Genomic DNA, 13,913 nt, shown 5'->3' on the forward strand with positions numbered 1-13,913 from the left:
ATAGATAACTATCCCATGGCAAAAACACAACTACACAAACGCTCTACTGGAAACAACATCAAGATTAAGACTCTTAACAGTCACTGGTCATTAATATCTCTCAACATCAATGGTCTCAATTCTCCAATAAAAAGACACAGACTAACTGAGTGGGTGCATAAACAAGATCCAACATTCTTCTGCATTCAAGAAACACATCTCACCCATAACGATAGGCATTACCTCAGGGTAAAAGGTTGGAAAAAAATATTCCAAGCAAATGGTCACAAGAAGCAAGCAGGCGTAGCCATTTTAGTATCGAACACAATAGACTTTCAACCAAAATTAATCAAAAGGGATGAGGAAGGACACTTTATACTCATCAAAGGTAAAGTCAACCAAGATGACATCACAGTTCTGAACATCTATGCTCCCTATTTCTCTTATGAACATCGATGCAAAAATACGAAATAAAATACTTGCAAAACGAATACAAGAACACATCAAAGATATCATTCATCATGACCAAGTAGGCTTCATTCTAGGCATGCAGGGATGGTTTAATATATGGAAATCCATCAATGTAATTCACCATATAAACAAACTGAAAGTAAAAAACCACATGATCATCTCTTTAGATGCAGAGAAAGCATTTGATAAAATCCAACACCCATTCATGTTTAAAGTTTTAGAGAGATCGGGGATACAAGGCACTTTTCTCAACATAATAAAGGCTATATACAGCAAGCCATAGCCAAAATAAAATTAAATGGTGAGATACTCAAGGAAATTCCTCTAAAATCGGGAACAAGGCAAGGCTGCCCACTCTCTCCATATCTCTTCAATATAGTACTCGAAGTTCTAGCCAGAGCAATAAGACAACAAAAGGAGATCAAGGGTATCCAAATGGGAAAGGAGGAAGTCAAATTATCCCTATTTGCAGATGATATGATAGTGTACATAAGTGACCCTCAAAATTCCACCAGAGAACTCCTACAGCTGATAAACACCTTCAGCAAATTAGCTGGATACAAAATTAACTCAAAAAACTTCTGTAGCCTTCCTATACACAAATGACAAGCTTGCAGAGGAGGAAATTAGGAAAACCACATCCCTCACATTAGCCACAAGCAATATAAAATATCTAGGAGTTACTCTAACTAAGCAAGTGAAGGATTTGTTTGAAAAAAATTTCAAAACTCTGAAGAAAGAGATTGAACATGACCTGAGAAGATGGAATGATCTTCCTTGCTCATGGATTGGGAGAATTAACATAGTAAAAACGGCCATCCTGCCAAAAACAATCTACAGATTCAATGCAATCCCTATCAAAATACCTACATAATTTTTTAAAGACATTGAAAGTTCAATTCTGAACTTCATATGGAAAAACAAAAAACCCAGAATAGCTAAAGCAATCTTGTACAATAAAAGGTGCTCCAGAGGAATCTCCATACCTTATCTCAAACTGTACTATAAAGCAATAGTAATTAAAACAGCATGGTACTGCCATAGCAACAGGCTAGTTAATCAGTGGAATAGAATCGAAGACCCAGATATGAATCCACACATATATGGTCACTTGATTTTTGACAAAGAAGCCAAATCCATTCAATGGAAAAAGGATAGCATCTTCAACAAATGGTGCTGGTCTAACTGGAGGTCTATGTGTAAAAAAATGCAACTGGACCCCTATTTGTCACCTTGCACAAAACTCAAATCCAAGTTGATTAAAGACCTCAACATAAAACCAGAGACACTAAGTCCCTTAGAAGAAAAAGTGTGGAAGAGCCTGGAACATATTGGCACAGGAGACAACTTCCTGAACAGAGAACACCAACATCCCAGGCCTTAATGTCAACCGTTAATAAATGGGACCTCATGAGGCTGAGAAGCTTCTGTAAGGCAGGAGACACTGTCAAGAGAACAAAGCGACAGCCTACAGACTGGGAAAAGATCTTCACCAACCCTACATCTGACAAAGGTCTAATATCCAAAATATATAAAGAACTCAAGAAATTAAACACCACCAAACCAAATAACCCAATTGAGAAACGGAGCTTGGAACTAAACAGAGAATTCTCAACAGAAGAATATCAAATTGCTAAGAAACACTTAACAAAATGCTCAACCTCCTTAGTCATCAGGGAAATGCAAATCAAAACAACTCTGAGATTCCATCTTACACCCATCAGAATGGCTAAGATTAAAAATTCAAGCGACACCACATGCTGGCGAGGATGTGGGGAGAGAGGAACACTCCTTCATTGCTGGTGGGAATGCAAACTAGTACAGCCACTTTGGAAATCTATCTGGTGCTATCTCAGAAAACTGGGAATAGGGCCTCCTCAAGACCCAGCTATTCCACTCCTTGGAATATACCCAGAAGAAGCTCCAGCACACAACAAGAAAATTTGCTCAACCATGTTCATAGCAGCCTTATTCATAATAGCCAGATCAAGGAAACAGCCTAAGTGTCCCTCAGTAGAAGAATGGATAACGAAACTGTGGTACATATACACTATGGAATACTACTCAGCTGTTAAAAACAAGGAAATGGACAAATGGATCGAGCTAGAAATGATTATAATGGGTGAGTTAACCCAGAAGCAGAAAGACTCAAATGGTATATACTCACTTATATCTGTACACTAGCCCAAGGGGCATGTCCCATGAAAGCCTTCACTTACCAGGAAACTGGGACAGAGGGGAGGATATCCTATTGGGACTCTAAATGAGAGAAGCATGGGAGAATAGCAAAGTAGAAGGATCCAGAGGGTCCTAGAAACCTACAAGTAGAACATTATGATAGGCAGATTTGGGCCCAGGGGTCCTGCTCAAACTAAGGCACCAGCCAAGGACAATACAGGTGGTAAACTTTAAACCCCTACCCAGATCTAGCCAATGGTCAGAACATTCTCCACAGTTGAGTGAAGAGTGGGATATGACTTTCTCACGTACTCTGGTGCCTCACATTTGACCATGTCCCCTGGAGGGGGAGACCTGGTGGCACTCAGAGGAAGAACAGCAGGTTGCCAAGAAGAGACTTGATACCCTATGAGCATATACAGGGGGAGGTAATCCCCCTCAGGAACAGTCATAGGGGAGGGGAATAATGGAAAAATGGGAGGGAGAAAAGAATGGGAGGATACAAGGGATGGGATAAACATTGAGATGTAACAAGAATAAATTAATAAAAAAATAATAATAATAAAAAGAAAATTGAAAAAAAAGAAATATGCTTGTATAATTTCATCTTTTAAAGTTATTTAGGTTCAATAGATGTATCAGCGCATTATCTATTCAGCACATAATTGTTTTCTACAGTATTTTTGGAAGCTCTGAAGCAACTGCTTAATTTATCAAGTTTTGTAACATATAGCATATCAATTTTCATTGTGAAAATTCAGTAGACCATACTTTTCAATGTGTGTGCTCATTATAGTCTTCTATTTTAAAGACTGTTTTGAAATTCACATGATTGATATTTAAATTGTTTGACTTCTAAAAAAATAGGTTCTTAAAAAATAGCCTACATTGGCCCTTAGCTCATTATCCTCCCATGTCAATTCCCAGTGCATTGGGGTTTACAGGCCTGTGCCATCTTTAGGTGGATGGCATTTTGTTCTTATGGTGGCAGATACTCACTTTATACTGCTTTCGATTCCTGTAGTTGTCTTTGGGTTCTTTTTTTGCGTGGGTGGGTATGTCTTAAGCTATGCTGCTTGAATTTCTTTCTTTCTTTCTTTCTTTCTTTTCTTTCTTTCTTTCTTTCTTTCTTTTGTCACCTTGGAGTCTGACTTTCACTTAAAAAAAAAAAAAAAAAAGAGGGAAGAGTTGACCTTAGAAACTCAGAGTGAGAAGATGACTTAGGCTGTCTGTAGCAGAAATGAGGACATTTTGCCCAGTGGCTGGTTTGTCACATTTGAAGCCGACTCCATAAGGAGGTTATTTGGTGCTCATCATCTTCTTCTAGGCAGGTTGGGTGTTGCCAGGAGTTAACTTGTCTTGTTGTCAAAGAATCTTTAGAATAATAAAAATCATCTTTAAGTGCCATCTCCTGTAGGTCTTTGAGGCTTTTGAAGCCCTTATTTAACTATTTTACCTTATATATCAATAGAATCACATCTAACTATTACACCTAGAATATATATTCTTGTGATTAAACTAGTATTTGACATGGCCATGACTTGCATCAATATACAAAATTCAATACCACTGAATTAACCATTAAGGCCTTGAGATGAGGAGTAGATTCAATAATCTTTTTGTTCTGTCCTCCCTCTATATTTCTATATCCCCCTTTCTTTCTTTCAGCTCCTATCTCCTTACCTATAAAAGAAAGATAAAGGAAAAGAGAGACTTCCCTGAGTCCAACCTAGTTTTCTCTCTGTATAAGGCTAATGATAACTTATAACCAACTCCCGATGAAAACAAGCATCCATAGACCAAGAGAGCAAACAGAAACCCACCCAACCCCCTTAGAGGAAATGAGACATTGTTCTGTTAAGGTTTATTCAGGCTGATTTAGGGCAAATAATACCTTTGAAGGGGTCCCTCCAAAATTGGGGAAAATGGATAAGTAAGTCAGGGATAGCATTTGTGGTCCATTTTTCAAATGTTGCAAAATTCCAGACTTAATAGGAGTCTTGTGTGGGACAGTCTGAAATGCTGTGATCAGAAGCTTTCTACAGCACTGTCCTGGAAGCTGTCCTTTTTGATTGGTAACAGCAACTGAAGTGCCTGGGGCTGGAACAGGGAGAATGCAGGATGTCAGCATCCAACGTGCTGAGAGAAATGGAAATCAATGTGGCGCTATCTCAGGAAATTGAGAATAAGTCTACCTCAAGACCCAGCCATACCACTCCTGGGCATATACCCTAAGGAGGATCCACCATACAGCAAGGACATTTGCTCATCGCAGCCTTGTTCGTAATAGCCAGAATCTGGAAACAACCTAGATGTCCCTCCACCGAAGAATGGATAAAAAAAAAAAAAAAAAAAAAAAAAAAAAAAAAAAACTATGATTCATTTACACAATGGAATACTGTTCAGCTATCAAAAACAAGAAAAATGTGAAATTTGCAGGCAAATGGATGGAACTAGAGAAGATCATCCTGAGTGAGGTAACTCAGATACCCAGAAAGAGACACATGACATATTCTCACTCATAAGAGGATGCTAACCACTTAGTTCGGGTTAACCACATTACAATATAGAGACACTTGGGCCAACCAAGGTCCATGTACGATGTGGACCTAGACCGTTTGCTCAGATGTAGTACATAGGCAGCACAGTCTCCTTGTGGGTTTCACAATATGGGGAATAGGGACTACTTCTGACATGGACTCAGGCCTCCTAATGTTGTTCACTTCCAGCCTGGTGGGGTGGCCTTGCCAGGCCACATAGGAAGAGGTTACAGGAAGTACAGAGGACACTGGATAAGCTGATGTCAGAGGTTAGGGGAGGAGGGCTCCGCTTTCTAAGGACTAGGAGAGGGAGGGAAAGGGGATGAGGGAGGGGATGGGATTGGGAGGTGATGAGGGAGGGGGCTGCAATCAGGATGTAAAGAATTCAAACTGCAGAACAAACAGGTAACTTATATTGCCAATCCCTCTACATGGGAATAGCTCTGAGATTGGTTGAGATACGAAGGTTTATGCATAGACAAGGCTTCCTGTTGGTCACAGATTCTCTGTGACTTATAATTAGAGGCCATTCTTAGTATGGCATGAAGGAAGATTTGCAGATTCTTACTTCTGCTCATACAATGAGCAGAGAACCAGCCTTAATTCCTCTGTGCATCCTGCACACCTCGTACAATCATAACATTAGAACTGTATAATGTTTGTGAGAAATTATGTTTTCAGAACAAAAGAACTGGACACTGATGCTGAAGATGCCTAATCTTCTTGCAACTTGATATGCCATGTTTGGCTGATATCCCTGGGAGGCCTGCCCTTTTCTGAAGGGAAACAGGAAGAGTGGATGGGCAGGGACAGGGAGGAGAGAAGGGAGTGAGGTAATATGTGAGAGGTTTAAAAAACCCTGCTTGATCCCGGAGCTGGAAACCCCTCCACTGACTGCCTGGTAGATTAGTCTTGGATTAAAGATTATCATCCTGTGTGACTTGCACACGTTCCCCCTCTTCTGCTTAGGTATCAGGATGCTTTGAAGATTACTTTCAAAACACTGAGGAGTCTCTCTGAGTAGTAGCTTTGGAAATGAGACAGTGGTGTTGGGGCTTGTTAATGTGGGAGTAGCAGATGATTTCATGTCTTAGCCATGGTGGGATCTAGAAATGTGCGTTTGTGTTCTTGGCCATGACCAGGACCGAGGTTGGGCAGTTGTAAGAAAAGAGTCATCGGAATGACTGCCCTTTAAATTGTAAGGGACATAAAGAGGCAGCTTTGTCTTTATACAGATTTGTGGCTCTTGTCCTACAACACCGCCTTCCTGATGAGCTAGTCTCACGCAGGAAAGGGCTGCAATTGCACAAACAAACGCGTGTTAGTCACTCAAAAATATTTGTAACCTTTAAGCCCGTAAGATTTGGGTGAGGAAGAATGCTTTCCCCATTGTGTCTGTCCCATCGATTGTGTGTCTGTGCGCTCCCTCTTCTCCCTGGTCATTGTGCTTTCGTAACAGAAGCATCCTGTTTTGTGAATTGTGTGTGCTGAATTGGCTTAAGAGGGCTTCGCTCTGTGATGATGCCTTCAGTCCTTTAATTATAAAGGCAGTTTCTTTTACCTTCATTATGAAAAGGGCACATGAGGCATTTTTCATAGTCTAAAGGTTTCTATAAAGCTTTCTCTCTGCTGGAGTAAGGAATGAGGACAAAGGAGCAGGCTGCTCTCAGGAATCTCTAGAAATAGCTTTTGAAAGTAAGATTAGGAGATAGTGCCCTGCTCCCGTGCAGGAACAAAGTAATTCTGCAGCACAGGAATTAGAAGCAAAAGCTCTGGTGCTCCTGGGGTTTGTTGGTTTTACCCCTATTGATTATAACGGCAATAACCATCTTTTTCAGCACGTAAAGCACGTTTATATGCAGTAGTCCCAACGACGCTGCCTTTACCATCAACCTCAGCCTATCCAAAGAGCAGGTGGTACTAGTATTGTTTCCACTTTGCAGTTGGGGAAACAGCCAGAGAGATTAATGGCTTTGCAGTAGTCACACAGCTAGGAACTGGGGAAGCCTGGGGTCTGCTCTAATCCCATGCTTCTTCTATTACACCTTTCTCTTTCTCTTTCTCTTTCACAGTCACCTTGCTCTCTACTCTCAGTGTGGCTGCTATTGTAGAAGAATACCACAGGAAAATTATTTTTTTAGCAATAAAATATGCATAACAAAAGCATTTAGAATGGGATGAATTGCTTCACAGACAAACCCAACAAGACATTGAGTCATTCGTATTTAAATATTAAGTTGTATCTGCATGTGATTCATAGGTATCACTCCTGGCTTGGTTTTATATACTTACTTTTGCTTGTTTTCCCCTTCCTATTGAATGTGAATTTAGCACTTCTGGCTGGCAATTTCCTCTTTTGATTTGCACTTATGATTTTATTTCACAATCTTCTGGTTTGTTAACTTTGAAAAATCTGTTGTTTTAAGCGGCTCCTTAACAGGTAGTATGTGTTCTTCTTTTTAGCTAGGAACGTGGTCCCTTTGTTCCCATCATTGAGCAATCATGGTGTCAACAGCAGCAGCAACAACAACCTTTTATCTTAAGCCTGAAGTTCGAGGTTTATGTCTTCATGGATATTCTTAGCCATTATTTATTTGGTGCTTCTTTTCTCTTCTCCTCCTCTTCCTCCTCCTCCTCTTCACCCTTAATTTCAAAATGTTATGAAGAAGTTAAAAAATAACATGGAAAATATATTAAGTAGAATGGAGTGATATTCAGTTAAAAGTGCTAATACATGTTGCAACACAGTGGGCCTTAAAAACAGCATCCTAAAGGAAGGAACCCAGCGGGAAGGGACACATGGTCTTGGATTCCACTTAGGAGGAAAGCCGAGTATGATCAAGATGACTGACACGCAAGGTGGACATCCGGCTCCTTGGGGGTGGCAAGGCTCAGAGAACATGGAGAGTGAGCAGTGAGTCAAGAGTGACCAACATGCTTGCACACTGATGGGGTGCTCACGGAACTGCATATGCTGAGCATCGCTCACCTGGGGCAGTTGTGTGTGAATGTATGAATTATTTCCTTTTTAAAAAGGTCCTTTTAAAACTAATGACAAAAGTTGAGTTCTTGTCCGTTTTCCACCCAGCCTCCTCTCCTCTGAACTGCTCACGGGTGTCATTTAAATATAGTTATCAAACTGAGATCTTGGCGCTGCAGCCTGCTAGTAACCTAGCGTCAGTTTTATCGCCAGGGTTCGCACTTGCGTTCTCCCCCAGCCCTCCTTTCCACCCCAGCGTTCCACATGGAGCTCAGTTCTCATGTTTCGCAGTTCTTCTCTAATCTTTCTTGGTGCTTCTATCCTTTTGGCTTCTGTGATCCTGATGCTTTTAAAGATTGCTGGCCAGTTTGGGAACATGCTCCGTAAAAAAGGCATATGTGATGACTCCTCACGATTTGGCGGGAATATTTCAAGACTAGAGTTCTTGTTTTAGCATGCCATGTCAAGGGAGATATGTTATGTGTTATTACTGTTAATGCAGCTCTTTTTCCCATGCTAAGGGCGATTGATGCCACATTTCTCTACTATAATTACTGTTTTCATTTATAATTAATAACTTTCTTGGGAAGATGCTTTTATATGGCACAGTTGGCTTGTTTGTTCTCAAACTTTGTGCCCCAAACTTGTCACCTATCAGTATGTGCTGCTATGGCAGTGAGTCCTGTGGCATTTGCCTGGAGGTGACTTTCTTTTCATTGCCTCTACATTTCTCAGTTTTCATAAGGAAGGGCTGCTCCTTGTCCTGCATGCGTATGTTCATTTCTCCATTTGCTGTATTAGTGAATATGGCTACAAATTATAATCTAGCTACTGATATTGCTACCTATTCAAATGGTCCAAGTGCTGACCATTCAGAGCGAGTTCACATGGTCAGCTCTGCTTTCTCCACGAGTCCATACCCTGTTGTGGACCCTCTCTTTCTGGCATAAACAGTGTGTTTTATAAACTAGACTGACGGTTTCACTGTCTCAGCCCTGGAACCAACCTGCGTCATTCTGAGATTAAACTCCCTTTGTAAATGTTGGTCAGAGTTTTGTTTTTGTTTTTTTGTTTTTTGTTTTTTTCCTGTCAGCTTTCTGTTGCAATATTGGATACTTCAGATAATTAACTTAGAAGAAAACTGTTTTATTTTGTTTTTGTTTTTTTTCCAGAGTTTGGGGGAGCTTTAGTTCATGGCTGACTGGCCTCTTTGGTTTTTGGGTCTATGGCAAGGAGCACCATGCTGGGGATGGTGTAAAACAATCCTGTACAATAAAAGATCTTCTGGAGGAATCTCCATGCTGTATCGCAAGTTGTACTATAGAGCTACAGTAATAAAAACAGCATGGCACCGCCATAGCAATAGGCTGGTTGATCAATGGAATCGAATTGAATAACAGAAATAAACCCACAACCTACGGATATTTGATTTTTGATGATAGAAGCCAAAGCCATACAATGGGAAAAAGATATCATCTTCAACAAATGGTGTTGGACTAACTGGATGTATATATGTAGAAAAATGCAAATAGACCTTTATTTATCACCCTTCACAAAACTAAAGTCCAAGTGGATTAAAACCAGGCACACTAAATCTGTTAGAAGAAGAAGACCGTTATTTTCTTACATACAAGTATGTTAGGTGAGTGAAGGACAAGAACCAGGCTACATGGTCATTGCCTTTTAAGACCTTAATATCTAGTTGAAGAAACAGTTTCCATATACAAAAATAGGGAGCAGTACCAGGCAGTGTATAATTATGCTAAACTGGGAGGCACAGCAATTTAAGTGTTAGAAGTTGAAGTGGAAAAAAGAAGATTAGAAAGAGGACTTGAATTTTAAGAGAAAACCTTATTGAGGAAGTGGGATTTAAAATTGTTCTTGAAACAACCTGGATGGCTTTAGGTAGGCATTCAAGATAAGGGGCAAACAGGGACAATCATCAAGTTTACTGAGCATAGTGTCTTGGGGAAGCTTTGCAGCCCTTCTGTCTCAGGGGATGGTTAGAAATAGAAAGGAGAGAAAGGAGAGCTGGTGGCCACTTTGACTTGGCTTATAAGATTACCATATGACCTTTAGGTGAGTCACACAGTAGTATTTGACATGTCTGCAGTTATGACTTCATGTGGTTTTCCTAAATAATTTGTTTGTAGATAGAGATAAGTTGCATATATTAATTGCAGCATAAAAGAAGAGATGGGCATTTCAGAAGGATTAATCCTGGTCCAATTAGTCAACTAATTGGACTTACTGGTCCTTTGTTGACACTTTTCTTGCCTGTGTCTTAAAATTTTAGTAAAATATCTATCAGTGGAAAGAAATCATCAGTTACAGGTAAAATTAACACAAAGGAAGACATTTGAATAACTGTAAAATCAGATATTGCAATGACTAGGAACACTGGTTTAAGGAAATAGAGCAAAGTGACATAACATTTTTGTTTGTTTTCAGATGTAATACTTAGCAGCCTCTTAATGCAAAGTTTAAAAATTCTTAAATTATTTAAAATAAAATTATCTTATCATCTCCTTAACATTTTTCTAAAGCAGATTAAGTCGAGAAGTTTTTGAGATATATATATACATACATACATACACACACACACACACACCCTCTCTCCATTTTTCTGGATGAAATATTTTATTATCATCTTCCCTTTTTGGGTATGTTTTGGGAGTATGTATATATATACATATATGTATATGTATGTACACACACATATAAAAGCTGGACTTGATGTTGCATGTAGAAAGTTTGTGTGTGTGTGTGTGTGCGGGGACGCATGTGATATTGACATTATTGTGACAAAATACCCAAGAAAGTGACTTTAAGAGGGGAATTTTGCTTTGCCTCATACTTGCAAAATGTCCATCTCACTGTTGTGTTTCCATAGCTTGGGCTCCATGGCAGCATAACATGGCAGAGAAGGCCTGATCATCTCATGGCAGCCTAAGGAGTTTGGGAGGTGGGAGAGGGAGAAGAGTGGGAGAGGAAAGGGAGAATACCAATGACAAGCTACACTGTTCATAAGCACAGCCCAGCTGACCCACCCTCTCTAACAGGAGCTACCTCCTATTAATTTATTCAGCTATGAAGTTATGAATGGATTAATTATTTCATTGATGTGGTTAGCACACTTTATGAGCTGGGCACCAAGTGTTGGTGTGAGGTAGGAGTGATGTTTGATATTTTAACTATAACAGGATTTGTTTGGTAACTGAAACGAAGTAGTTACAAACAAAACAAAACAAAACAAAAACAAAACAGTTCTACAAGGCAAGTTGTATCTTCAACAATTTAAATGGATCTAAAACTTTTGCATGGTTACTGCCTTATAAAATCTTATTTTCTTATAATGTTTTTATTTCTTTATTCTTGTATTGAAATGGAGAATGCTCTACCACTCTTTGCAGTACTGATGATTGAGAGTGATCCCATGGCCTTCAACATGTTAAAAAAAATACTCCACTGAGTTCTCCCCAGTACACTTCCTTTTTTATTTTTTATTTTTATATTTTTAATTTCTGTTTTGAGACTGAGTCTTGCTAAGTTGCCCAGGGTGGCCTTGAATTTGTTTAGCGATACAGACAAATTTGACTTCAAATCCTACTGCCTGTACTGCCATGCCTGGGTTGTAATACTCTTAACTTATGACTTTGTATGAGCTTGAATTTTCTTACTGACTTTTTACATTTTTTTCATAGGTTGTCTGCATTCGCTCCACATGGAATGCTCTCTCTCCAAAGTTGAGTTGTGACCGGAGACCGCTCATACTAAAGACCCTGAGTGAACTGTTTTCTCTGATTCCTTCCTTAACAGTCAATACAGCTGAGTATGAGGTACATGTTTGGAGTTCAAGAAGCTGCATGTTGAGGAAAGGTGGATGATGTGATGACTACTTTGGAATCAATTCTTCATTTTAACAACTAGTTTACATAAAAAAGGGATTTTTTTTAAATTACAAGAATTGTCAAATTTTAAAAATGTATTTTAAAAGTATAGCTTCTAAAATAATAGTATATAAGATTAACTGTTTAAAATTATTCTTTAAAGTGTTATAAAATGTAAGCAATAAAACTTTTAAAGGTAGGATGGATTTCCCCACTTTTAAAAACTCGTATTTATCACTATAATGACCTAAAACACTCGTGAGAATCTTTGCTGTAAGATCTCTATGGTGCTCCTTTTTTTAAAATTTATTTTTTATTAATTCATTCAAATTACATCTCAATAGGTATCCCATCCCTTGTATCCTCCCATTCCTCCCTCCCTCCCGCTTTGTCCCTATTTCCCTCCCCTGTGACTGTGACTGAGGGGGACCTCCTCCGCCTGTATATGCTCATAGGGAATCAAGTCTCTTCTTGGTAACCTGCTATCCTTCCTCTGAGTGCCACCAGGCCTCCCCATCCATGCGACGTGGTCAAATATGAGGCACCAGAGTTTGTGTGAAAATTAGTCCCCACTCTCCACTCAACTGTGGAGACCGTCCTGTCCATTGGCTAGATCTGGGTAGGGGTTCAAAGTTTACTGCATGTATTGTCCTTGGCTGGTGCCATAGTTTGAGCAAGACCCCTGGGCCCAGATCTGCCCATCATAATGTTCTTCTTGTAGGTTTCTAGGACCCTGTGGATCCTTCTATTTCCCCATTCTCTCATGCTTCTCTCGCCTAAAGTCCCAATAGGATGTCCTCCCTCTGTCCCACTTTCTTGATAAGTGAAGACTTTCATGGGACATGCCCCTTGGGCTAGTGTCCAGTGGTGGGAATGCAAACTAGTACAACCACTTTGGAAATCTATCTGCCACTATGTCAGAAAACTGGGAATAGGGCTTCCTCAAGACCCAGCTATTCCACTCCTTGGAATATACACAGGAAAAAGCTCCAGCACACAACAGGGACATATGCTCTACCATGTTCATAGCAGCCTTATTCATAATAGCCAGAACATGGAAACAGCCTAAGTGTCCCTCAGTAGAAGATTGGATAAAGAAACTTTGGTACATTTACACTGTGGAATACTACTCAGCTATTAAAAACAAGGAATTTCCGAAATTTGTGGACAAATGGATTGATCTATGGTGCTTCTTAATACTTTCTTCCTAACTCTTCTTTGAGTGAAATAGTCAAACAATAAAAATTACATTTATGCTTTCACTTTTGTAAGCTATAGTCTCTTTTTCTCACCATTTACTCTTCTTCAAAGAGCTATAGTGTATTTTTACTGGTGAACTTCCAGTTTAGTGACTCACGGATTCTAATAAACTACCATACTTCAAGATTCTGTAATGGTCTTTGTGTGTTTCAGATCAGATGATGAGATGGAAGTATCAGAAGATCCTTCTAGTCACTTTAAAGAGTTATTTTTTATTTATGCATGTGTGTCATATGTGTGCATGTGTATGCATGTGTCATGTGTGTCTGGGTATCTTCAGAGGCCAGAAAAGTGTGTTGGATTCCATGAAGCTGGAGTTACAGGTTGTTGTGAACCACCTAGCATGGGTTCTGGGACCGTAACTTGGTCTTCTAGAAAAGCAGGAGATGTTTTTACTGCTGAACCTTTTCTCTCTGTGAACCAGTTCCCTGTCATTTAAAATGCTACAAAATGAATAAAATCAAATTTATCATTGCTGTGGTTGAATATCTAGGACTATGCCTGCACAGAGTATATACTGCATATGTAGTTGTCGAATGAACTGTGGAACCAATGCAGTTGTCACCGTTAGGGTGTGTAGTACAGTAGTTGTCTTTGTTTCTGCCTATAATGCTC

General features: G+C 39.6%; 1 protein-coding gene across 1 annotated transcript in view; it reads left to right on the plus strand.

Annotated features, from left to right (window-relative positions):
* Focad (focadhesin) overlaps positions 1-13,913 on the plus strand; it is a 282,156-nt gene that overhangs the window by 144,579 nt on the left and 123,664 nt on the right. The window contains exon 15 of the mRNA XM_051164051.1: positions 11,853-11,987. Coding sequence (XP_051020008.1) covers positions 11,853-11,987 — 135 coding nt within the window. The remainder of the gene's footprint in view (positions 1-11,852; positions 11,988-13,913) is intronic.

The sequence above is a fragment of the Acomys russatus genome, chromosome 2, assembly GCF_903995435.1.
Source record: "Acomys russatus chromosome 2, mAcoRus1.1, whole genome shotgun sequence".
In the NCBI taxonomy this organism is placed as follows: Eukaryota; Metazoa; Chordata; class Mammalia; order Rodentia; family Muridae; genus Acomys; species Acomys russatus.